Genomic DNA, 24162 nt, shown 5'->3' on the forward strand with positions numbered 1-24162 from the left:
GTTTTGGAAGCATCCCGGGGAGGGGCAACCCTATCCCAGCCGCCGAGGCGACCTGGCATCTGCGCCTTGTCGCCCCGCCCCTACTCCTGCAAGCCCCGCCCCCGGTCCAGATTATTTAAAGAAGAATGTGCCGCCTGAGACATGCTTAGGAAACAGAGGCCACCTGGTAAAAGTACGCTCTGATGGAGACACACACAAAAACACGGCAGGTGTTGGCCCAGGCCAAACGCTTCCCGTTCTGAAATTCCGCTTCCGAGGCCGGCCCCACTCACTCTCTTTTCGGAGGATGTTTGTCCCTCGCGAGCGACCGTTGGCTCGTCCAGGAGGCGTGACTAGGGGCGGGAAGTGGGGCGGGCGCGGGGCTGCGGAGCCGGGACTGCCGCTGTCATGGACGCCTGGGTTCGCTTCAGTGCTCAGAGCCAGGCCCGGGAACGGCTGTGTAGGTGCGGCCCGAATAGGAATGGGGGTGGGGGCAGAAGAAGATCCTCGTGAGGCGAGGTCCGTTCACACTACGGGGGTCACAAAAGGTCAGCTCGGGCTACGGGGGCCCGGACGGACAGCCAGGAGCAGATCTGAGCGGGCCGTGAGATGATTCGTTTCTGCTCACCGGAAGGATGGGGAAACTGAGGCACGAGTGGGCCAGTGGGGAGGCCGCGAAGGGTTGCCATGTCCACATAAGACCAACACTTTACTCACTGGGCGGTGGTGGCGTGAGGAGCATTCGCCCCGCGACGGAGAGCCAGACTCTGCCCCCAGAGCTGAGTGGCTCTAGTTCCCTTGTCCCCTCACCCTGCTGTTATCCGGGAACTCCTCTGCCTCCGCCCTGTCTTCCGGTCTCGATTCAGCTAGAGGGCCTTGAAATCTACCAGTTCACCTATTCTGAAGAATAATCTGCTCTCCGTCTGCCCCCCACTCCCTTACGTATCACATACATTCTCACACGGATGTGCTTGTGATGGATCCCCTGCTGCCTTCAGAGTCCCTTTCAGACTTCATCATGGTCAAACCTCTTATTTTCTCAACTCCAAGTGGTGTCCCTCAACCCTTTCTAGTCTCCTTTTTATCCTTAAGCTTTTCCCTTCCCCTGCCCTGGAGGAGAAATGGTAAGATACGGGCGTATACAGGAGGACAGGGAATGGTCTCAAACTGGGAATAGGGAAGTCATTACTTGCCTCTTGGAAGACTTTTTGAGGGGTAGGTTAGGGAGGTCTCTCTACCTTACGTTACCTGGCCTCTCCTCCAGGGCGGCTCAGTATGCCTGCTCCCTTCTTGGCCATGCACTACAAAAACATGGGGCCAGTCCTGAGTTACAGAAACAAATTCGACAACTGGAGAGTCATCTGAGCCTAGGAAGAAAGCGTAAGTAACTGTGCTTTTGCTTTCATTACTCCAACACTCTCTCCATCCCCAGCTATTCTCCCTCAGTCCCTCTTTCCTGTTCTGGACCTCCTCTGCCCATTCTTGCCCCTCCTTTGGCTCTGCAGTTATCCTCTGCAGGCCTCCTGATTGAGATCAGAGAACAGGGGTAAGAGGCTAATGAAGGATTGGAGAGAATGGGGCAGGTCTGAGAACACCAAACTGGGACACGAGTTGATGAAAATTTGAAGAAAAAAGTTTTTTGAACTGATTTTCCTCTTTTAAAAAAAAATGTTGTTCCTATCACTTCCTCCATTTTCACCTTCTTTCCTCTTTCTCTGTGCCTCACTCTCTCTTTGCCTCTACTTCCAAATCCTTGCTTTTCCTTGCTAATCCCCACAAGTTCTACGACTGGGTAACTCAGCAGATGCCCTTGAGTCAGCCAAACGAGCTGTGCACTTATCAGATGTTGTCCTGAGATTCTGCATCACTGTTAGTCACCTCAATCGAGCTTTGTACTTCGCCTGTGACAATGTCCTGTGGGCTGGAAAATCTGGACTGGCTCCCCGTGTGGATCAGGAGAAGTGGGCCCAGCGTTCATTCAGGTTTGATATCCTTTTATCCTACAAGACCTTTTGTATTCCCTGTACTGCCTGGCTTGTCTTTTGTGAAAGATCTTTCAGGGTCTTCCCAGAATATACACGTCTTAATCACTTGGCATCCGGTCTTCATTTAGATTTTAAACTATCAGAGGATAGTGAATGGAGGCAGATGGAAGGCAGATTTTTCCTCCATGATGTTGCCTAAGATACTATATTGATTTCATTGTGCTTCTGTCTATACCACAGATTATGTCTTTCACTGCCTGCTCATTCATTCATTCTAAAAATATTTAGGAGGTGCTTCCTATGGGCTAAGGAATAAAGCAAAGAGGCAAATACATATGGTTCCCACTCTCCTTATGCTCCTAGTCTAGTGGGGGGAGTCATATTAAGACAAATACCAAACCCAATATTTGTGGAAATGTACAGAGTGTTATGAGGTATATAACAAGGGGGGCCGATTTCAGTTGAAAGGCTAAGGAAGAACTCTTTGAGAAAGTAATGTTTTAGTTTAGACTTGAAGTCTGAGTACAAGTTAGACAAAGCCAACAGTGGCAGAGAAGACCTTCTCAAACAGAAAATAGCACATTCTAAGGCCTTAAACCAGGACATATTTTGTGGAATTAGAGAAATAGAAAGGAAGCCAGCATGATGAACAGTATCGAGTGAAGGGCGTACGTTTCAGCTGGAGATGTATGCAGGGGCCAGATCATTCATGCAAGGCCTCTTACGCAAGGGTAGGATTCTTTGGTTTCGTTTTGTTTAAATTTTATCCCAAGTACGATGGGTTCCGAACAGGGATGTGACATGATTCAAATTGTGTTTAAAGAAGATCTGTCTTGCTGCAATGTGGAAGGTGGATTGCAGTAGGGCAGAAGAGGAGATGTCCTAATATGGCCAAGAGATGATGTTGGCTTGGACTAAGGAGCTGGCGGGTAATGAAGGTGGAGAGAAATATGATTTGGGATTAAAATTATCTGTATACACATCATTTTATTTGTTTTTATTTTTGTTTCCTGTGATTCTGTTTGTTGTGTTATATAATGTTAGCATCTTTCCATCTCCATTTACGTCTTGCTTTTCTCCTCATGTTTATCAGTGATTTACAGCTATTACATGGCTTATAGTGTATGAAGGATGGGAGTGAAGGCATGGCTGGACTGTTATGGAAAAGCAACTCCCTAGAAGAGTTTATATGCCATGTTTATGCATTTCATTCAACAAATATTTATGGAGCTCTTACTGTGTGCCAGGCACTAGTCTAGACAAGGGTACAAGGGTAAAGATAAAAGGAGTCCCTGCTCCAGTGGAGCTTACATGGTAATGGGAGGAGACAAACATAAAGAGACAATAAATAAAAATATGAGTAGTTAAGTGCTGTGCAGGAAATTAAATTATGGTTGTGTGGTAGAGAGTAAAAGGCTTGCTACCTTAGAATGAGGAACTCTCTGGAAAGGTGCCATTTAAGCTCAGGCCTGAAGAGCAAGGAAGCACTAGCCATGTGAAGATTTTGGAGGGAGAATATTCCGGGTGGATGGATGAGGCAGTATAAGGGTCCTAAAACAGGAACAAGCTTGATGAGATCAAAAGATAGAAAGAAACTAATATGGTTGGAGCATAGTGATTGAGGGCAAGAAACATTCAAGATGTTGTTCAAGAAGCAGGGTCAGACGTTGAGTTCTGAAAGCTTGCCTAAGGTGTCTAGAGTTCATCTTAAATGGGACAGCAAGGAAACCATGGAAAGTTTTAAGAAGGGGAGTGATGAAATTAGATTATTGGGGGCAGGGGGCAAGAGTGGCCATGGAGAGACCAGTTAAATGAGTAAAGTAGTAGTTCAAGCAAGCGGTGCTGATGGTTGAGACTGTGCTGGTAGCGTGTAAGGGAGAAAGATAGGGTTGGATTCAGGATGTGTTTTAGAGGTAGGACAATTATATTGAGCATAGACCAGTGTTGTCATAGTGGATTAAAAATCAAAAACAGACTGTTCGGTGTTTGTTTTCTAAGTAATCTCTATGCCCAACATAGGGCTGAAACTCACGACCCCAAGATCAAGAGTTGTATGCTCTACTGACTGAGCCAGCCAGGTGCCCCAGACATAGACTGTTCTTAAGGAATTGATAATCTAACACATTTAGCAAGTTGCTGAACACCTCTGGGCCTCCATTTTTGTTTTTGTTTTGTTTGTTTTTTTAACAAAAGGATGGGATTTAAAAGATCTATAATGTGTCTGAGTTTCTGAAACAACTGAAGCTCATTCTCTCAAAACGTTTGCATTATTATAGTTCATGTCAAATGTGTGTGTGCTTGCCACACACTTGCCAAGTGTGTGGCTTGCCAAGTGGACAAGTGAGATTTGAGGTTGAACTTGGATGGTTTGATGATGCTCATGATGTTAAGCCAGGATCTTAAGGTACGCATAAACGCTGATTAGTTACAGAAAGCTGGGAAGACATTCTTAATAGTGGCTAATAGCACTTACTGCTGGTGTTCCAATGTATAATCCCTTTGCATTACGGGGGGAAAAAATGTTTACGTGTTCTATTTGTTGGGCTTAGTGGCTACTGTCTGCCCTTACTGACTCTTCTTGCCTGTGTATCCCAGGTACTATCTGTTTTCCCTCATCATGAACTTGAGCCGTGATGCCTATGAGATTCGCCTACTGATGGAACAAGAGTCTTCAGCTTGTAGCCGGCGAGTGAAGGGGTCTGGAGGAGGAGCCCCAGGAGGAATTGAAAATGCAGGACCTGGGGGTCCAGGGACTCCAGGAGGAGGCTTGCCTCATCTGGCTCTCAAGCTCCAGCTCCGAGTCCTACTCTTGGCTCGGATCCTTCGAGGTCATCCCCCACTTCTGCTGGATGTGGTCAGAAATGCCTGTGATCTCTTCATTCCACTGGACAAACTAGGCCTCTGGCGCTGTGGCCCTGGGATTGTGGGGCTTTGTGGCCTTGTGTCCTCCATTTTGTCTATTCTTACCCTAATCTGCCCTTGGCTAAGACTGAAGCCCTGATATTCTGGTACAAGATAAGGAGGGGATCTGAATTGGTAAGATGCAATCTTAGATCGCCCCCAGTATACCAGTCTCATTCTAATTCTCCTCCTCGGTTAAAGTGAAAATCCCAGGATTCAGGGGTAAGAGAGAGGAGCTTTGGGAAAGGTGAGGTGACGAGAGGTGACTTATGAAAAGTCAACGGGGTGATTCTGATGTTGAGATCTTCTGGAGTTTTTGTTTTTTTCCTCTGGTGCAATGTCTGTGTCTCTCTTGACCCCTTTTACTTTGTCTCTTCTGAGTCTATTTAAGATTCCGTCTCTACATCTTTTTTTTTTTTTTTTTACCTTCTCCGTTTGCTGTCCTGGGCATTTTAAGCAGCAGCAGAATTACTCTTTTTTGGTAAGGGGAGGTAGAAGGTGTGGTCTGTGAGGTTCTAACTGCCTTCATCTTTTTCCTCACAAAAGTGACCTGTAGCAGATTTTATCCCTTTCAAATGCCACCAGATCATAATTTTAAAGACTTTTGTCCCAGTGGACTCTCCCCTTACGCACCAGAGATGGTGCAATGGTTCTTCCTTCATGTCTACCTCACCGGCCTCCCTCATGACTTGGCCCTTCCCTCTGCTCACACCTGCAGATTTCCACTTACACTTTTATTTCAGGGCTTTGTTCCCTAGCCTGTTCCCACCCCTTCTTTGCCTATCCAGAATGATGCTGTGTCTGGCATCTTGCTGTAAATACTGTACAGTGATTCTGTGTAAATAGCTGTGGCCTGTGCCCACACTGGAGAGCAGGCCTTTCAGGTCAGCACATTAAAGATCAGTTTGCTCATCGATGTTTGGTCTGGTCCTGTGTGTTCTGTCATCTGAGGCCTCTAATTCCTGTTCCTGTGGTTTGGGTTTTCCGTGGGATTAGCCACTGGCATCCTCACCTAGACTTTCACTGAACACCTACACGATGCGGGGCATAATACTAAGGGATAGAGATCCAAAAAGCTCGGAAGCTTCATGGTCCCAGCTTTAGAAGTTTATAGTCTCATTGAGAAGAGGGGGTCTAATATTAAAGTAATTGTGCCAGTTCCACAAAGCACACCCCGTACCGGTTCATAGTTCCTGGTCCCTCCAAAAGCTGTGATGCCACAAGGCAACATAGGCTGAGTCACAAACAGTGAGACTGGCAAGGTTTGGTTTGTGGGCTGGCTGTGTTCACATGTTGGGACTCCTGGGTGGGAGGGGAAACGAAATCGCTGTCACCAGTTCTCTCATTTTCCATTTCCCAGGGTGAGATAAATAAGGTTAAGAAGTAAAAAGTATCTGTCTCCCATGCCTACTGTCTATTCCAAACCCGAGGGAAGCATTACTGCCTGGCAACCACAAAGGATAGAAGAAAAAGGAAGAAAAATAAAGGACAGAAAGTCCAGAATTGTGTTCTTTGGATAGTGACACGATGCCTCCAGGGGGCAGCACCAGGGCAGAGAAATAGGCTGAGATGGCTGGGTCCTTTCCTTGGTCTGGGGCTCCCCGGAGTTCCCCACCATCACTCCTCCCATTCCTTCCAATTTTATTTTTAGCTGCCAGTGGGAGGGGGCAGGATGGGAGGGAAAGTAAAGAAAACAGAAAAGGAGAGGGACAGAGGCACAGAGGACTTCTCACACGGAGAACAACCAGGCATGGGACTCCCCGACATCCTTCACCTGCTCTTGCCCGTGATGTTCCTGACAGGTGAGGGAGGTTAACTTCTTGGTTTCTGGTGGAAGTGGAAGGTGTATGGGTTGTTTGGCATTGGGACCTTTGGAGCTGACATCTTTGGGGGTTAGGGTGAGAGGTTAACACATTCTGCATTTCGTGTGTGTATGTGTATGTGGTGGCGGGGGGCGGGGGCATTCCTTCTTAGGCCCACACATTATGACTGCTTCGGTATTGAGACTGGCAGGGCCTTGTGTCAGCTCTGGGTCCAGTTGGCTAAAATATTTAAGCCCTGCAAGAGTAAGTGGTCCCAAAAGAAATATGATGTGACCTTCCACGTGGCTAATCTGATTCCTATTATCCTCCTGCCAACCTCCTTCTACCCGTGGTGGTCTCTGGAGCCTGAGGCATAAATGTGTGGTCAGAACTCTTGGTTTATCTAACCAGTGAGTTAGTTGCTGGTCATATGGCTCTGCCAGTTTCCTGGATGCAAAAAAACAAAAAAACAACACCTCACATAGAAAACACCTTTCTGAAAAGGAGCATGGTTTGAGACAGAGCTTACAGCCATGGGTGGTGGAGGTGATAGGGGTGGCCTGAGGGGGTTGCTTGAAAGGAAAGAGCAAGACCTAGTCAGGGAAGGACAATGGGAGGGACTGTAGGCCTGGAATTTTTCCTCACCAGTGCCCTGTAATCTTTGTTTCCTAAAATACCACCTCTGATTTCTTTAAATTTCTTTTATTTTATTTTTAAGTAAACTCTGAGCCCAATGGGAGGCTTGAACTCACGACCCTGAGATCAAGAGTAGCATGCTCTACTGACTGAGCCAGTCAGGCACCCCATTCTAGCTCTGATTTTAAAGGGATTGGGGTTGCAGGGAAGAATCAGCCAGGATATGAGTCAGGGGAGGGTCTTTAGAGTGGGCTGAAATTTAAGAAATACAGGTATGCAGGGGGCAGTTGGGGGGGGGGATGAGTTAGAAAAGAAGCGGGTTGTGGGAAACTTTGGGGTGATGGGTCTCTTGGTGAGGGTGGATGGCAAACCATACGTGTGGGCAGTGGAGTAGCCCCACCCAGTTAATTACCACTGAGGTTTTCAGAACTGGAATCAAGCAGAGACCTAGACGCTGGAGAAAGAGAGTGAGAGTGTGGCAACGACACTGGGAGTCAGAAAGAGACAACAAGAGGAGAGACCTAGCCATGCAGTACTCCCTAGCCTCCTCTTGTCCTCCCTGAAGTCCTGGGTTTGGGGAGAATCTGGAAGGCATAGTTGTTCTGGGCTTCAGAAAGGCCCTCTCCCTCTTTGACTCTTACAGCTTGTGGGGGGAGGATGCGTAGGGGGAATGATGTGGAAAAGAGGAACTTGACCCTTCCAGACATGTCTGTGAATGAGATTTCAGAGGTGGGAATGGAAATACAGCTGTGCACCAGCATGGGCCACAGGTTAGACATCTGGACCCAAATACTGGAAGGAGACCATCCTTGCTTGGAGTTCTGAATACATGATGTTGACAGAGGCCAGGACAACTTCTGAGTAAGAAACAGGGATATAGACTGAGATATAAGTATTCCCTTTGCACTTCTTTCTGGTTGTGCCTCTCTGGGCATTCATTAACCACTCTGACTGCTTCCTGCCGCCCCCCCCACCAGGTCTATGCTCCCCCTTTAACCTGGATGTACACCGCCCACGCCTGTTCTCAGGGCCACCCGAGGCTGAATTTGGATACAGTGTCTTGCAACATGTTGGGGGTGGACGTCGATGGTGAGGAAGAAATCAGAGGGCCGTGGGTTTGGGACTGTGGTAGAGCTCTTAAAGGGGAGGCAAGGCAGATGGCAAGGCCACTGTTAGAAGTGGCTGGGGATCCAGGCTTGCTACACCCATGCATTTTCCCTCCAGCCTGTCTCAAAGGTCATGTTCACACAATGCTGATACTCATGTCCTCCTCCCAGGATGCTGGTGGGTGCCCCCTGGGATGGGCCTTCAGGAGACAGAAGGGGGGACGTTTATCGCTGCCCCATAGGGGGCTCCCACAGTGCCCCATGTGCCAAGGGCCACTTGGGTAAGAAGATGCCTCGCTCTTCTACTCCTACCCCCTAACCTGCTACACTAGTAGCTTTGACCCCTTATACCTCACTTTACCCCCATATCCCACACACTCCCTATCTTTGACTTGATCCTGATCTCATCCTCTCTCCTAATCACCCTAAACCCAAGCACCCCATGTGTGACCCCATGGTCTCATTCTCTTCCACCCCCTTCCAACCAGGTGACTATCCACTGGGAAATTCATCTCATCCTGCTATGAATATGCACCTCGGAATGTCTCTACTAGAGACAGACAATGATGGGGGATTCATGGTGAGCTAACGAAAGGGTGGTGGTGGGGTCTCTGAAGGATTTGGCAGAGAAAAGAGCAGTATGGTAAGGGGACCTAGTCTATCTGGAGGGGTCAAGAGGTTTAAAACCCTAGAAAGCAAGGAGGGGAATCCCAGGGAGTGGTTTCAGCGCCTCCTTTGACTAGGAGTGTGTGCTGAGAGAGCACTCCCAAGCCTGGGAGTAATATTTCTCCCAACTCTCCCCAGGCTTGTGCCCCTCTCTGGTCTCGTGCTTGTGGCTCCTCTGTCTTCAGCTCTGGGATATGTGCCCATGTGGATGCTTCGTTCCGGCCCCAGGGAAGCCTGGCACCCACTGCACAACGTGAGCCAGAAGAAGGGCCCGAAGGACTCAGTCCCCAGAACTGGGTGCAGGGTGGGAAAAAGATGGGTCAACACGGTTTGATGCTGGACAGGGGGCCTGCATCGCTTTCCTCGTTGCTACCTAATGTGCCTAAAGCTCCATGTTTCCTAATAGATTAGAATTCAGGGGGCGTCTGGGTGGCTCAGTCGGTTGGGCGTCCGGGTGGCTCAGTCGGTTGGGCGTCCAACTTCGGCTCAGGTCCTGATCTCACAGCCAGTGGGTTCGAGCCCCGTGTCGGGCTCTGTGCTGACAGCCCACAGCCTGGAGCCTTGTTTCGGATTCTGCGTCTCCCTCTCTGTCTCCCCCTTCCCTGCTCACACTCTGTGTCTCTCTCTCTCTTAAAAATACACATTGAAAAAAAAATTAAAAAAAAAAAAAAAGAGTTCAGACTCTTTGCCAGGGCATCAAGACTCCATGAACTGATCTAACCAACGTCAAAAAAACCCTCTCACTATACCCTCCACACCCTATGCCTTTGCCAGAGCATTTCCCTCCTCATTCTATTTGTCATCTATTTTTATACCTCCGTGTCCTTTTAAAGTGTTCTCCAGGCAAATGCTCTCCTCTCCTCAGACATCTTTCTATTGCTTACGTCTCTGATTCCCCACAATCAGAACTGACCTCTTCTTCTCCCAAAACATAGAGTGGTGCTCTGTTTCTACCTAGCACTTAATTCCCCTCCGTCTCTCCCTCCCCCTCTTTCTTCTCCTTCTCCTTCTCCCTTTCCTCTCCTCCTCCCTCCTCTCCCTCCTTCTTTTTCTACTTCTTCTTCTTCTTTTAGTAAGTTGTATGTATGCCCGTGTCCTCTTTTATTCATTTCTGCATTTACCCAGGGCCTAGTATACTACCTTCCTTGCATGTTCAGAAGCGCCAAATAATTGTTTGAATGGAACGTGCCCTCCTGTGACTTCTTCCCTTGTTGCCTGCGTGCCCAATATCCTTCTACCCCTCTGTTCCCCATCAGCATACCCCTCTTCCTAGGCTGTCCCACCTACATGGATGTTGTCATCGTCTTGGATGGCTCCAACAGTATCTACCCCTGGTCTGAAGTTCAGACTTTCCTACGAAGACTGGTAGGGAGACTGTTTATTGACCCGGAGCAGATACAGGTAAGAGAAGGCAATGTGGATGGGCTTGGACAGGGAGAGACGGGGAGAGAAGGAGGTAAATGTAGGTAGTGTCTTCAGTAGTATCCAAATGCCCATCTCCCTGCCCCCACATACTATCTTTTCCCTCAGCACACACATTCCATGTGAGTGCACGCTTTATTCTCAGGTGGGACTGGTACAGTATGGGGAGAGCCCTGTGCACGAGTGGTCCCTGGGAGATTTCCGAACCAAGGAGGAAGTGGTGAGGGCAGCCAGGAACCTGAGTCGGCGAGAGGGACGAGAAACAAAGACCGCCCAAGCAATCCTGGTGGCCTGGTGAGGCATTGGGAAGGGGAGCCTGGGAGGCCAAAGTGGGGAGGGCCTAGAAAGGTTAGGGGAGGGTTTGGAGTCCACTGTGTCCATCCCAAAATGTCTTCGATGCTTTTCTTTGTGTGCACTTTTGGGGAAGGCTAAGCTGGCCGTCACTGCATACCCTTCTCGTCACTCTCTTCAAAGTGTACGTCTGTGTCTTTCCACATCCCTGATTTATGTTATTTATCTCCGTAGACAGAACTCTCTCTATCCCTGCCCTCCCGCTTTGATCTTGGCCCTCAGACTCTCCACCACTTATGTCCTTGCCCACTTGCCAAACATGATTCAGAACTCATCTCTGGGAAGACTTCCCTGTCCTGACCACTCTCCTTTATTCCACATTCTCTGGATGTTTGTCCTCTCCCAAATGTAACTTTTGCTGAATGAATCTATGAACGAATGGCATTCATACTTATTTGCATTGAGGATATGCTGCTGCCCATGCTCTATGACATTCAAACATTTTAGCCCTTCCTGTGTGCCAGTCTCCACTGTCAGGGAGGTGGACTAAAAGGCAATATGCCTGACCTCAGTGAACTGCTGACAGTGGTGTGTGTGTGTGTGTGTGTGTGTGTGTGTGTCTGCATACACGTGATCACACCTCACTCTTTTCTCTCTCTTCTCAGCACAGAAGGATTCAGTCCATCCCGCGGGGGCCGGCCAGAGGCGGCCAGGCTGCTGGTTGTTGTCACTGATGGAGAGTCACATGATGGAGAGGAACTTCCTGCAGCCCTAAAGGCTTGTGAGGCTGGGAGAGTGACCCGCTATGGGATTGCGGTGAGAATCTACTCCAGATCTGGAAGGATGGAGGGGGGATGGTGACCCCGAGGAGGGGGAACTTGAAGAAGATAGGCATTAATGACTCCCCAAAGACCAGCCTCTTCTTTTCTCTTCTTTCACTCTAGTCGGCTGTGTTGTGTACCAGCTGTAACACCTCACTCCCCACAGCTAACTGACCCCACCTTGCTCTCCTGACCCCAGGTCCTTGGCCACTACCTCCGGAGACAGCGAGACCCTAGCTCTTTCCTGCGGGAAATCAGAACCATTGCCAGTGATCCAGATGAGAGATTCTTCTTCAACGTCACAGATGAAGCTGTACTGACGGACATTGTGGACGCGCTGGGAGACCGGATTTTTGGGCTTGAGGGTAATGACTTCCCTGAAGAAATGGGGACAGGGTAGGGAGGAGTTCTGGGTGTAGGCAGGGTTCTGGAGTGAGTTCAGTGAGTCAAAGAAATGTCTTTCCTGATATTGCCTTGATATTTTCTCATGCTCAAGGGTCCCGTGGAGAAAACGAAAGCTCTTTTGGGCTGGAAATGTCTCAGATTGGTTTCTCTACTCATCGGTTGAAGGTTGGACAGACTCTGACCCCTCTCAACATCTGACTCCTCTCCACCTCAGACTCAGGCAACTTCAACCCCGCCCAGAGTTCTTCTAGATTCTTCCTTTAACCAATGTCCATACCGACCTTCCCATGCCTTCCAAGTGCCCCCAGCATAGTCTTAGTGACCCTCTCACTCCTGGAGTTTTTACTCTTTATTTCCTGTTGTCTTTTCAAACGACCCCATCTGTTTCTGCCATACAGGATGGGATTCTCTTTGGAATGGTGGGGGCCTATGACTGGGGGGGCTCTGTGTTATGGCTTGAGGAAGGTCACCGCCTTTTCCCCCCACGGACGGCCCTGGAAGATGAGTTCCCCCCTGCTTTGCAGAACCATGCAGCCTACTTAGGTAAGTAGCAGAGGGTTGCAGGGAATTAGGGGGTGAGGAGGAACTGTTTCCCCAGTGGGGGGTATGAGAGCAGTTTCTCACCAATCTGCTACTTTCTTTGGGACCTCGTCCTGTGCCTTTAGGGACCCCTCCTACTCTGACCCCATCTTTTTTCCCTTTCACCCGATTCCCTGTCCACTTCTAGGTTACTCTGTTTCCTCCATGCTTTTGCGGGGTGGACGCCGCCTCTTTCTCTCAGGGGCTCCTCGGTTTAGACATAGAGGAAAGGTCATCGCCTTCCAGCTTAAGAGAGATGGGGCTGTGAGGGTTGCCCAGAGCCTCCAGGGGGAGCAGGTAGGGCATCCAAGAGCGGGTGGGACGCTTGGATCCTGAGGGGCCTTCAGGCTGTGGGGGAGGAATGGGAAGGACCAAGAGAGGATCCTGAAAAATCTTTGCTGAGTTCTGGTTGGCGGAGTCTGTCAGGGGTGTGAGAACCACGCTGGTAGGCTGGCTGATGCTTCTCACTTGTCCACAATCACCTTCCTTTTTCCCTGGGGTCATCGCTCCCCGCCACTCCCCAGATTGGCTCCTACTTTGGCAGTGAGCTCTGTCCATTGGATACGGACGGGGATGGAACAACCAATGTCTTACTTGTGGCTGCCCCCATGTTCCTGGGACCCCAGAACAAGGAGACGGGCCGTGTTTATGTGTATCTGGTGGGTCAGGTGAGACTTGCTGGGGTCTGTGGTGGGGGCGGTGGAGGGAAGGAGGGAGGGAAGGCACGTCTGTTCACGGGCTGGCTGAGAGGTTGGAGCCACCAGATCAGCGTCTTCTGTCTTCTCCCCTCCACCAGCAGTCCTTGCTGACACTCCAGGGAACACTTCAGCCAGAACCCCCCCAGGATGCTCGGTTTGGCTTTGCCATGAGTGCCCTTCCTGATCTGAACCAAGATGGTTTTGCTGATGTGGCTGTGGGGGCGCCCCTGGAGGACGGGCACCATGGAGCACTGTACCTGTATCATGGCGCCCAGAGTGGGATCAGGCCCCGTCCCGCCCAGGTCAGGAGCGTGCAGAGAAAGCAGGGGCATGGGTGGGAGGAAGGAGAAGGGGGGTGTGCTCCTTGTTCGTCGTTGTTTCCCTGGCCTTGAGACCCAAACTGGACAAGTGCTTTTTTATCAGTAGTCAAAAAGGTGAGGTGGGAGGGTAGGGTACAGGTTGCCGTACTAGGGACTCCTAAGTACAGACTAGTGTCTCTTATTCTTCTTATTCTCTTACCCCTTGTTGTGTGCCGGGTGGGCGGCCGGGGTCACCAGGCGTGAGAGTCCCTGCTCAGTCTCCCCTCTCTTCCTCTCAGAGGATTGCTGCTATCTCCATGCCACAGGCCCTCAGCTACTTCGGCCGGAGTGTGGATGGCCGGCTGGATCTGGATGGAGATGACCTGGTAGATGTGGCTGTGGGTGCCCAAGGGGCAGCCGTTTTGCTTAGGTGAGCAGTCCTAGCTCAGGAGGCTATGGACAGCATAACCTAACTGATAAAAACAAAGGCTTGTGGGGGTGCCTGGGTGGCTCGGTCGGTTAAGCAACCGACTTTGGCTCAGGTCGTGATCTCACGGTTCGTGAGTTTGAGCCCCGCATCAGGCTCTGTGCTGACAGCTCGGAGCCTGGAGCTGCTTCAGATTCTGTGTCTCCCTCTCTCTCTGCCCCTCCCCCACTTATGCGCTGTCTCTCTCTCTCTCTCAAAAATAAATAAACATTAAAAAAAAATCTTAAACGGGAATAATAACAGAATCTACCTCATAGGTTTGTTGTGAAAGTTAAATGCAATAATCATGAAAGATCTTAACACAGTGCCTAGCACATGGCAAGTGCTTATTCAGTGTTAGCTATTATCTTTCTGCCTGAAGGTTCCGGCGGGGAGGTGACACGTGTACATCTAGCCTCTCATTCTTTCCTTTGACCTCTGGGAGGCAAGCACTGGGGATCACCTTTCTCCAAGGGCTTTCCTCTTACTGCTAGAATTTCTTGATCCCAGCTCCCGGCCCATTGTCCACCTGGCCCCTTCCCTGGAGGTGACCCCTCCGGCCATCAGTGTGGTTCAGAGGGACTGCAGCCGGCGAGGCCAGGAGGCAGCCTGCCTGTCTGCAGCCCTTTGCTTCCGAGTGACCTCTCGCACCCCTGGCCACTGGGATCGCCGATTCTGTGAGTGACCGGAGCGTCCTAAGTAACCCTTAAGCCCACCTGCCTTGGTCCCTGGACCCCTCTCCACCCTCGCTCCTGCCTGCCCCATCCAGATTTGCGGTTCACAGCGTCACTGGACGAGTGGACCACAGGGGCTCGTGCTGTGTTTGACGGCTCAGGCCAGAGGCTGTCCCCTCGGAGGCTCCGGCTCAGTGTTGGGAACGTCACTTGTGAGCAGCTGCGCTTCCACGTGCTGGTGAGGACGGGCAGGAAGACAGGACAGACTCTGCAAATATTTTACCATGTTCTGGTATTAAAGTGGTTTGAACTCTTTGGAAAAAATGGCATAACATTAAGTACCAAGATTTCAAATTCCCAAATTAGAAACAAGATTTTTAAGTCAGGAGGAAATTTAGTAAAAATTCAAGGATAAAAGGAAAGGTTAATAGAAAAACAAAAACAAAAATATTGTAAAAAATAGGATTTCCCCCGCTACCCCAAGGTAGGTTAAAAAAAAAAAATGCGACCAACCCCCTCCCTGCTCCCAGTATTTCTCTTAGAAAAGTCACCCAACCCTGAATACAGGGTCTCACACACAAAGACAAATAGCTTGATTTGCAGATCAGCCTCTGGGATCTTATACTGGCCCCAGTTAGAGGAAGGAAGGAAGGAAGGAAGGAAGGAAGGAAGGAAGGAAAGAAGGAAGGGGACAGAGAGAGAGAAAGAAAGAAAAAGAAGAAAGAAAGAAAGAAAGAAAGAAAGAAAGAAAGAAAGAAGAGAGAAATTATGTAGTTAGAGATCCATAAATACTGGTACCCAAACAAATGAAAACATCCCGGCTTTGGTATGGCTATGGAAATCTGGAAACTGTTCAAGAGGACACTGGCTTTGGGAGAGAGGGAGTCAGGTGGTGGGGAAGGCAACACAAAGGCTCTAAGCAGAGGTAAAGTAAATAATTGGGACGCATCCATAGCAAACACCGTGTATAATACTGAGGCAGGTGCCTCAAACAAAATACACATATAGGTTCTTGATCCGAATAACACAAGTGCAGGTTCTTGATCAGATTAACGCACATACAGGTTCTTGTTAAGAGTCGTCTAGTTGTCTAGTTGTCTAGTTGTCTCCGTGTCGGGGCCTGGGAGTGAGGGGCAGGCTGGCTGGAGGAGGAATTTCTGCCGGGTCTGGCAAGAAAGCCAGAGCTGAAGCTGGGGCAGTGAGGAAGTTCAGACTCTGGAGGCAGGCTGATCTGGGTTTGAGGCCTCACTCTGCCGGTCACCACTCGTGAACTCTGGCAGGTCACATAACCTGCACCCCGCAGGTTCCCTGCTTACCCGAAAAGAGGAGATACTAATAATAACTACAGTGTGGGAGTTGTATTGGAATTAAAGGTAATAGTGCTGATAAAACCTCAGGACAGTACCCAGCACATAGAAGGTGTTCGGTAATTGATCACTGTAATAATCACGTTCTTACGGGGGCCTGGGCTGTACCCCTAACTCCTGGCTCCCCATAATCCTTGATTCTGATTTTCCTTAGGATACCTCAGATTACCTCCGGCCAGTGGCCTTGACTGTGACCTTTGCATTGGACAACACCACGAAGCCAGGACCTGTGCTGGATGAGGGCTCACCCACCTCTATACGAAAGCTGGTCAGCGATGCCAAGCCCTGCCCTGCCCCTGGGTCCCAGTACTGCCCTTCTCAGTGAATTCAAGAGACACGGAGGGCCGAGACCTAATATCACAGCCAAATCTGACCCGGGCACCCACTCTTTTCTTTTCCCTTTCCCCCTAATTCCGTGCTTTTCTGCTTGCCTTCCTATCAGGCCTCAGCCCCTTCTCTCCCCTCCAGGTTCCCTTCTCTAAGGACTGTGGCCCTGACAATGAATGTGTCACAGATCTGGTGCTTCGTGCTGATATGGACATCAGAGGCTCCAGGTGGGATGGATGTGAACTGGCCAAACCAGGGTGACCTGAGACAGACCAGAAGGAGCTTGAAGGGAGCTGGAGGGTTGTTTCTTGCCCAGAAGAGTAGAAGTGATGCCTTTGGCAGCTTTTCAACTCCTGGGCTCTCCCTTATCCACCCCTCCTAGGAAGGACCCTTTCGTAGTTCGAGGAGGTCGGCAGAAAGTGCTAGTATCAGCAACTCTGGAGAACAGGAAGGAAAATGCCTACAACGCTAGCCTGAACCTGAGCTTCTCTAGAAACCTCCACCTGGCCAGTTTCACACCTCAGGTACCTGGGGGAGGAGATTTGGGAGGAGTCGGGGAAGGAGGGGGAGGAAGATTGGGGTATTGGCCTAGGCTGCAAAAGGCTCTGGAGAAAGGCTCTGTGTTGAGAGGCTGTGGGCAGGAGACACTTGACGGCTTCAGCTCCAGCCCCCGCCACATTCCTCTGCCCTCAGAGGGACAGCCCCGTGAAGGTGGAATGCACAGCCCCTTCCCCTCATGTCCGGCTCTGCAGTGTGGGGCACCCTGTCTTTCAGGCTGGAGCCAAGGTGAGTAGGGGCCCAGGATGAGAAAGGGGTTCTGAGAGAACAGGGGCCGGAACCTGCGGGTCCTGGGAGTTTAGGGAAGGAGGCCCACGAGGCCTCCTGTTCTTCTGTGCTGGCCCCATAAAGAGGACTATGCCCTGACCCCAAACCACCTGCCTCCAGGTGACCTTTCTGCTGGAGTTCGAGTTTAGTTGCTCTTTCCTCCTGAGCCAGGTCCTCGTGAGGCTGACTGCCACCAGGTGGGAACAAGGGGAGCTTCCTCCCAGCCTCTCCTGTGGAGTCTTGCGGGGGGAGGGGGTTGGTGGAAACAGCGGTGACTCGTCTCCTCCAGAGTGGGGTGTCTTAGAGTGGGCTGGGACGTGAGCCTCTCCCCCAACCCTACAGCAATAGCCTGGAGAGAAACGGGACCCTTCAAGATAACACAGCCCAGACCTCAGCCTACATTCATTACGAGCCCCGCCTCCTATTCTCCAGGTATGGCTCAGCTCCCCACTAGGACCCCGTCCGTTCTGGCCCCAGACCCCTACTCTGTGTTTTCTCCATTTCCTTCCATGTGTTTCAGTGTTTTCCCCAAATGCAAACCCTTGGGGCTGCTCCATCTTTTTGCCCTGAATCCCACTCAAGTCGAACCTTTTGAGCATCTTACTTTCCTAGATATAGGGCTTGGCTCTAGGCCCTAGGGATTGGAGCTGGGGCGAAGGGTAGGGGGTGCAACCATAAAGTTTGTACCAGGTCTACGTCACATTCCATTTCTGTCTTCTTTATGTACCCCCATCCCTTTATCCACGTGCTGGCCCTGCCTTCCCTGAATCCATGTCTGTGTGCTGATCATGTGCCCCTGTGTCTGTGTCATGGCTGTGACCCTGTGCTTCCTGACTCGGTGTCCACGCAGTGAGTCCACTCTGCACCGCTATGAGGTTCACCCATATGGGCCCCTCCCAGTGGGTCCCGAATTCAAAACCACTCTTAGGGTGAGAAGCTGGAGGGGCCTTGGCATGAGCAGGGGGAGGGGGAGGAGTGCTGGGCAAAGGAGGGAAGAGTCTCTCTTCGATTTCCAGTGGCATCTAGGGTGAAGAGGAACAGATGAGGAAAGGTCTTCTGTGTCCCACCTCTTCCCACTTCCAATCCTCCTTTTAGGTTCAGAACCTTGGCTGCTATGTGGTCAGTGGCCTCATCATCTCAGCCCTCCTTCCAGCTGTGGCCCATGGGGGCAATTACTTCCTGTCATTGTCTCAGTTCATCACCAACAATGTGAGTCCAGGCTAAGGGTGCATGGAACCCTGCCACCTTGATCTGGTGAACTTACCCAGCTCCTTCTCTGTTGGGGTCACTGCCATCAGGGCTCCTCTCTCTGGGAGGCCTTTCTTTTACACATGTGCCTTCTTTGGGGGAGAAAGAGAGGGATTGCCCAGGGAAGAACCACGGAGCGTGGGTAGCATGCTCCTGGTCACCCTGGAGTGGCTGGCCTCTCACCATCAAGAGGGTGGCTCAAGTTGCATCTCCCTCTAGGCAAGTTGCACAGTACAGAACCTGACCGAGCCCCCAGGACCCCTTGTGCACCCCGAGGAGTTTCATCACACAAACAGACTGGTATGGCTCACAAGAAGGTGAAGAAGGTGTCCAGAATGGGAATGCAGTGGGGAGCAGTAGTGTTTGGAGCCTTGGGACGGGGGCGGAGCCTGGAGTGGGGAGCAAGGGATTTTTCCATCCCAAGATCCTGATCTGTCTGTCTCTTCTGGAAGAATGGGAGCAACACTCGGTGTCAAGTCGTGAGGTGCCATCTTGGGCAGCTGGCAAAGGGGACTGAGGTCTCTGTTGGACTACTGAGGCTGGTTCACAATGAGTTTTTCCGGAGGGTAAATCTTTTCTTCTATTTTCCTCTTCCACTATGGTCTGGAACTTCAGCATAGATTTTGGAATTGACTCATGTTCAAGTTCCAACTTTGCCTCCTACTAGCTTGTTGGACCTTGAGCAAGTTATTTAATCTCCCTGATTCTTACTCTTTCTCTCTAAAATGGGGAAGATAATACCTACTTCATGAGGTTGTAAGGAATAAATGAATAATGAGATGGACTCATTAAAGCTAGTTATTCTCCTTGTATTTTCCTGTTTATCATCCCTTAGTGCTCTATCAATAATCAACATTTATAGGATACCTAAATTCAATCAACTAATAATCCACCATGTGCCTACTATATAAAAGGACCTGTATTTGGCAGACACTGAGGAGAATATCCCCAACATTTGTCACCATGCCTTACTCATTATAGCGACTTAATACATTTCTGTTAAATGCATGAATAAACAGTTGATTATTACATGCCTGATATGTATTGGCGGGTAATGGAAGGCAAGATCATATAGCCGAAAGGGATCTAGGTTATGAAAGTTCTCTAAAGCTGGGGAGATGAAGTTGAACTTAATATGATAGACAGGAGTCAGTGTGAGTTTCTGAGCATGGAAATGGCACCTTAATTATAACAGCTATGTGGTACTAAGGGCTATCTACTTTGAATAGCACACGGCATATTTTATAGGAAAGTTATGTTGGAGACACCATCCTTCCCTAAGTCTGATTCTCTCTTTATTGCTCTTTGGTATCCTTTTTTCATTCATTTACTTATTTTTTTTTCAATAAAGATTTATTGAGAAACCAGTAGGTACTTAGCACGGTGCTAGGCACTAGGCACTGGAGACATCTAAATTTATAGGACACACACACAAAATAAATCAATAAATTTATAGGACACTGCTCTTGACCTTGAGGATCTTATAGTCCAGTGGTGAAAGAGAAGCAAAGAGAATATTATGACCTAATCCAGGCTGATAGGGGTTAGGAGGAAACACCTCCCTAATTCCAAGAGGGGTTGACATCTAAACTTCAACCTAAAGGAAGGCTAGGGAGGGCCAAAGGAAGGGGAGTTAACTAATATTGGGTAGAGCCAACACCATATATGAAGGACCAGAGGCTTTCCATCTGTTACCCTTCCTCTCTCTCTCCATTGGTCTCCAACCTTTTCTTCTGGTCTGGAAGGCACCGGAAGTTGTACCTACTGGCCTCATCTCTGCCATTGGGGTTCCAAGAGCCACACCACCTGATGATGGCTCACTTTGTCTTCCCATCCACTTGCGCCACAGGCCAAATTCAAGTCCCTGACGGTGGTCAGCACCTTTGAGCTGGGAGCTAAGGAGGGCAGTGTCCTACAGCTGCCTGAAGCCTCTCGTTGGAGTGAGGTGGGACTGGAGCCCGAGCCCGAGAGCTGTGCAAAGAGTGAGGGTGGGGTTGGCAGAAGGGCGCAGGGGGAGGGGGGACTTTTTCATAACTGAGACCATCCTCATTAGGCAGCAGCTGAAGTGTCACAAGTGATCGATCAGGAGGCGGGGGTCCCACTGCCTTTATTCCTGCCTCAGTTTCTTTCTTTTTATTCTTTCATTTCGAGGCTTTGCTATCATGTGGGCGAGCCTAGCTGGGAGAAAGGGCACAAGTGTGAAACAAGTCTCCTTCCCCTACAGAGCCTGCTGGAGGTGATTCAGACCCGCCCTGTCCTCATCTCCCTGTGGCTTCTCATTGGCAGTGTCCTGGGAGGGCTGCTCTTGCTTGCTCTCCTTGTCTTCTGCCTTTGGAAGGTAGGCACTGCCTCAGTGGGAGTAGGGGGCATGATGCCCACGAGTTGAGGGATCCCTGATTATAGCAGGGAGAACTGGGTTTGTGATGGGCCGCTAAGCAGGCTGTGGGTGTCCTGCCGGGAGCTCTTTCACTATACTCCACAAATGTTGGTTGAATTAAGCTAAGCCAAATAAAATAAATCAGAATCTCATTTTTGGAAGCAAAACAAAAGCGAAGACTTCAGATATGTCTGAGGGCTGTTGGCAAGGTGTCCAGGCAGGACATTTGGCGATGACTCTTATCTCTTCCTCTACAGCTTGGCTTCTTTGCCCGTAAGAAAATCCCTGAGGAAGAAAAAAGAGAAGAGAAATTGGAGCATTGAATGTAGAATAAAGCCCTAGAAAGTCCTCCTTGGCGGCTTCTCCAAAAGACTTGCATAAGAACTGAGGTTTGGGGGCTCGGACAAGAAGAAGCTTCTAGACTGTCTCCCCAGACCTGCAGCCTGACTTGACTTTTGAGTCATGAGGATGCTGCTGGCAAGAGATGAGGCCTTACCTCAGACCAGAGGGGCTGACACCAAAACCAGGAACACTCTCACCCTGTTCTTCCCTCACCATCCCGGTTCCACGGCCAACACCGGGGCCTTGGTTTGGGGCCCCATTTCCCTTATCCCAGGAATCAAGAATTTTTCGCCTATGGACCCTGACTCCTTTCAGATTCCCCCTATATCCTGCCTCAAAATTGGAGAAGATGGGGGCCATTTTCCTCCATTCCCCTGCCTCTCACCTTCCTGCCTGCTCCCCACTCCACAGGAGGGAGCCGATGTTGGCTTCAAAAAGTAAAGTCAACATCTGCTGCTTTCCTGTGGAGTCGGGTGATTCAGAGCGCCGGATGGGGAGAGTCAACAGGAAAAAAGGAGGGAGGAGGAAAAGCCACAAGAGACATTCTGTACAATTCCAAGGAACAGAGAAGCATTTAGACGGGCAACTGCCGTCCCCCTGAAACCTGAGACTTTGTGGTGCGCTGGCCCGCCCTCAGGTGCCTGGGAAACTGAGCTGCCCCAGTCCTGCTGGGCCAGCGTTTCCCAACTCGCAGCCTTCCCTGGGAGCAAAGCCAGGGCCGGGTGCCCCCAGGTGGCTAGTCCTGGAATAGCAGAAAATGGTCCTGTTGTCTCCGTCATGGCCCGTGGAGAGCTGGGTCCCTAGGCAGTGTTTTCTCCTCTCTCGGACCTCACACACTCTTGAGCCCTCGTTGGGGCCTCCTTATGGAAACCAGAGAGAAGGGAGAGGATTTCTTCTTGATGGAGGGAATCCCTTTCACCAGCTTTGGGATGCAGCCACTCCGTGGGGTCCAAACGAGTCAGGCCTGCATTAACCAAGAAGCCCAAGTGGGTGGCAGGAGGTCTCTGGGGAGCAAGCCCTTACTTGCTCAGCACTGGTTATGTAGCACAAATAGCCACATGTTTCTGGGGCAACTGCAGTCATGCCTGTAGGGCTTCTCTGGTGGAATCAGTTTGCCAGCCCTTGCCTGATATCTACCGGAAATTCCCAATTTCCGTCTCTGGGCCACCCCACCATTTTTGTGGTCATGGCCAGTAGAGATAATTAGATTCTCACCAACTACTGGGTGACTTATATTTCTTTGTAATCAAAGAAATTGTTACTGGTCTCCAAGGTGCAGCTCTGACAGCCATTTGAAGAATCAGCACCCATTGAGAGCTGAGAAGAGAGGAGACCTGATTGGGCAGTTGACAAGCAGCCACAGAACTTGTCCTCCAGGGCTGTTCTCGAGGCCTGGCCTCAATGTTTATTTTGGCATGTTTCCGGCCTTTTGCACAGGACATTGTCTCTGTTTCCCAGCAGGGTGAACAGTATATCAGATGGTCAGAACAAATAAAGTTCAGTGTCAAATGACTTCTGGTTCTCTTTGAGTTCCTTAGGATATGGACTGCTCAGGAATGGTGAGAGGTAGATTCTTGGACCACCCGAGACCTTATACAGTTGAGTTCCTGGAAGGCAAAGTTATGACATACTTGAAATATTTTCTGTGACTCTCCCACTGGAGATGCATTCTAGCCTCCTGCAATCCTCACCTTACATATGTGATTATAGAGTATAAAATGTGTAGGTTGGTAGGCACATAGGCCTAGATTGAAACCCTGGGTCTGCCATTATTAGCTGTGTGGCCTCAAGCCAGTCGTAACTACTCCGAGGCTCAGATAACAGTACAGTGGTCGAGAATGAAGACAGACTTGGCTTTAAATCTCAGCTATACCACTTAAAAGCTGTTTGACCTTGGACAGATTTAACTTTGCTAAGTCTTGGCTTTCTTGTCTTTAGACTTACTAGGGTTGTGAGGACCAAATGAGATAATCCAAGTAAAGTGAGCATATACTAAATACTCAATAAAGGTTAACTATTGTTCTAAAAATACTTTGTTATAAAATAATCTACCTTACTGTGTATTGTGAGGATTAAGTGAGAGGGTGTATTGAAGCACCAGCTGGTGTTCCTAATCTGGTGACCCAGATTAGGGGTGCCTTTCACAGGCCCTGAAGATTTATTTCTTCTATGTGCTATTGTCTCCTACCACGGAATCTTATCCTATGCCTCATCCCCCTTGAAATAAGCCCTCATGCCCATTCAGGCGATAATTAGCTAATTAACTTAAGGTTCTAATGGTAGAAATCAAATCTATTTGATTTTTTTAGAGATCCAGTGGTCTAGTACCCTCAAGGAACATGTGCACTTAAGCAACAGCCTTCTAGAGACCACACCTCTCCTTCTGTTGCCTAACTCTGAATATGGTAGACTGGCCAATAGGCAGGGACGAAAATTCTGTGGCAAGCTGGTGAACTATTTTGTGGCAGGAGCAGTCCATGATGACCCCCAGTGCACTTCATACAGGCTATCACTTGATCAACCTTTATGGAGCATACTGTTTCTGAGGCTGGGACTGAGACCATGGTTATGTGGACAGATCTCCCTTCTTTACCCCTAGTGGGATTTCTTTGAGGACTGGTTCAGCTAATTCTTTGTCCTTGTGATTAAGAGAGCATTTTGAATATTTTTCCCCACCTAGAGACCCCTCTCTTCTCTATCCTTCAGCCTTCGAGTGGGACTTTCTCTAACCCCAACCTCTTCCTGTGGAGCAGAGCCAGCTTGAGAAGCCCCTGTAGAAAACAACAGACTCTCCTCAGACACAGGAGTGTTCCTTCCTTTGTTCTCATGGTTTCTTCTCTTTTTCTCTTTTAAAGTTTATTTACTTTTGAGAGAGAGACACACACACAGAGTGTGAGCGGGGATGGGGCAGAGAAAGGGAGACACAGAATCTGTAGCAGACTCCAG

The 24162-nt window shown here is 49.7% G+C and overlaps 2 protein-coding genes across 3 annotated transcripts; both read left to right on the top strand.

Annotated features, from left to right (window-relative positions):
- Positions 1-361: 361 nt before the first annotated feature.
- On the top strand, positions 362-5781 carry PEX11B (peroxisomal biogenesis factor 11 beta). 2 transcript variants are annotated; one of them, XM_049616444.1, is made up of 4 exons: positions 362-443; positions 1244-1359; positions 1760-1961; positions 4560-5781. In XM_049616444.1, the coding sequence occupies exons 1-4, from the start codon at positions 388-390 to the stop codon at positions 4963-4965; spliced, it is 780 nt and encodes a 259-aa protein (XP_049472401.1). In that variant the 5' UTR covers positions 362-387; the 3' UTR covers positions 4966-5781. The 2 variants fall into 2 exon arrangements, with proteins under 2 accessions (XP_049472401.1, XP_049472402.1); XM_049616445.1 differs by lacking the exon at positions 362-443 and adding an exon at positions 457-628.
- Positions 5782-7936: 2155 nt separating this feature from the next.
- ITGA10 (integrin subunit alpha 10) lies at positions 7937-22790 on the top strand. The gene is made up of 26 exons (XM_049616448.1): positions 7937-8392; positions 10349-10476; positions 10643-10791; positions 11454-11604; positions 11809-11974; positions 12106-12179; positions 12413-12557; positions 12742-12890; positions 13118-13261; positions 13390-13593; positions 13890-14020; positions 14567-14733; positions 14826-14968; positions 16252-16365; positions 16566-16651; positions 16807-16948; positions 17118-17210; positions 17370-17446; positions 17592-17681; positions 18100-18178; positions 18345-18458; positions 18717-18797; positions 18950-19063; positions 20347-20442; positions 20722-20835; positions 21132-22790. The coding sequence occupies exons 1-26, from the start codon at positions 8305-8307 to the stop codon at positions 21195-21197; spliced, it is 3105 nt and encodes a 1034-aa protein (XP_049472405.1). The 5' UTR covers positions 7937-8304; the 3' UTR covers positions 21198-22790.
- The last annotated feature ends 1372 nt before the right edge of the window (positions 22791-24162 follow it).

Source organism: Panthera uncia, assembly GCF_023721935.1.
Source record: "Panthera uncia isolate 11264 chromosome C1 unlocalized genomic scaffold, Puncia_PCG_1.0 HiC_scaffold_4, whole genome shotgun sequence".
Lineage (NCBI taxonomy): Eukaryota > Metazoa > Chordata > Mammalia > Carnivora > Felidae > Panthera > Panthera uncia.

Bases quoted from the DNA above. Each gene is read 5' to 3' on its own strand.
- ITGA10 (XM_049616448.1), top strand. From the start codon at position 8,305: ATGTACACCGCCCACGCCTGTTCTCAGGGCCACCCGAGGCTGAATTTG. The intron at 11,605-11,808 runs GTGAGAATCTAC...TCCTGACCCCAG, and splicing joins TGACCCGCTATGGGATTGCG to GTCCTTGGCCACTACCTCCG. The intron at 18,459-18,716 runs GTGAGTCCAGGC...ATCTCCCTCTAG, and splicing joins CTCAGTTCATCACCAACAAT to GCAAGTTGCACAGTACAGAA.
- PEX11B (XM_049616444.1), top strand. From the start codon at position 388: ATGGACGCCTGGGTTCGCTTCAGTGCTCAGAGCCAGGCCCGGGAACGG. The intron at 1,360-1,759 runs GTAAGTAACTGT...AATCCCCACAAG, and splicing joins TCTGAGCCTAGGAAGAAAGC to TTCTACGACTGGGTAACTCA. The intron at 1,962-4,559 runs GTTTGATATCCT...TGTGTATCCCAG, and splicing joins TGGGCCCAGCGTTCATTCAG to GTACTATCTGTTTTCCCTCA.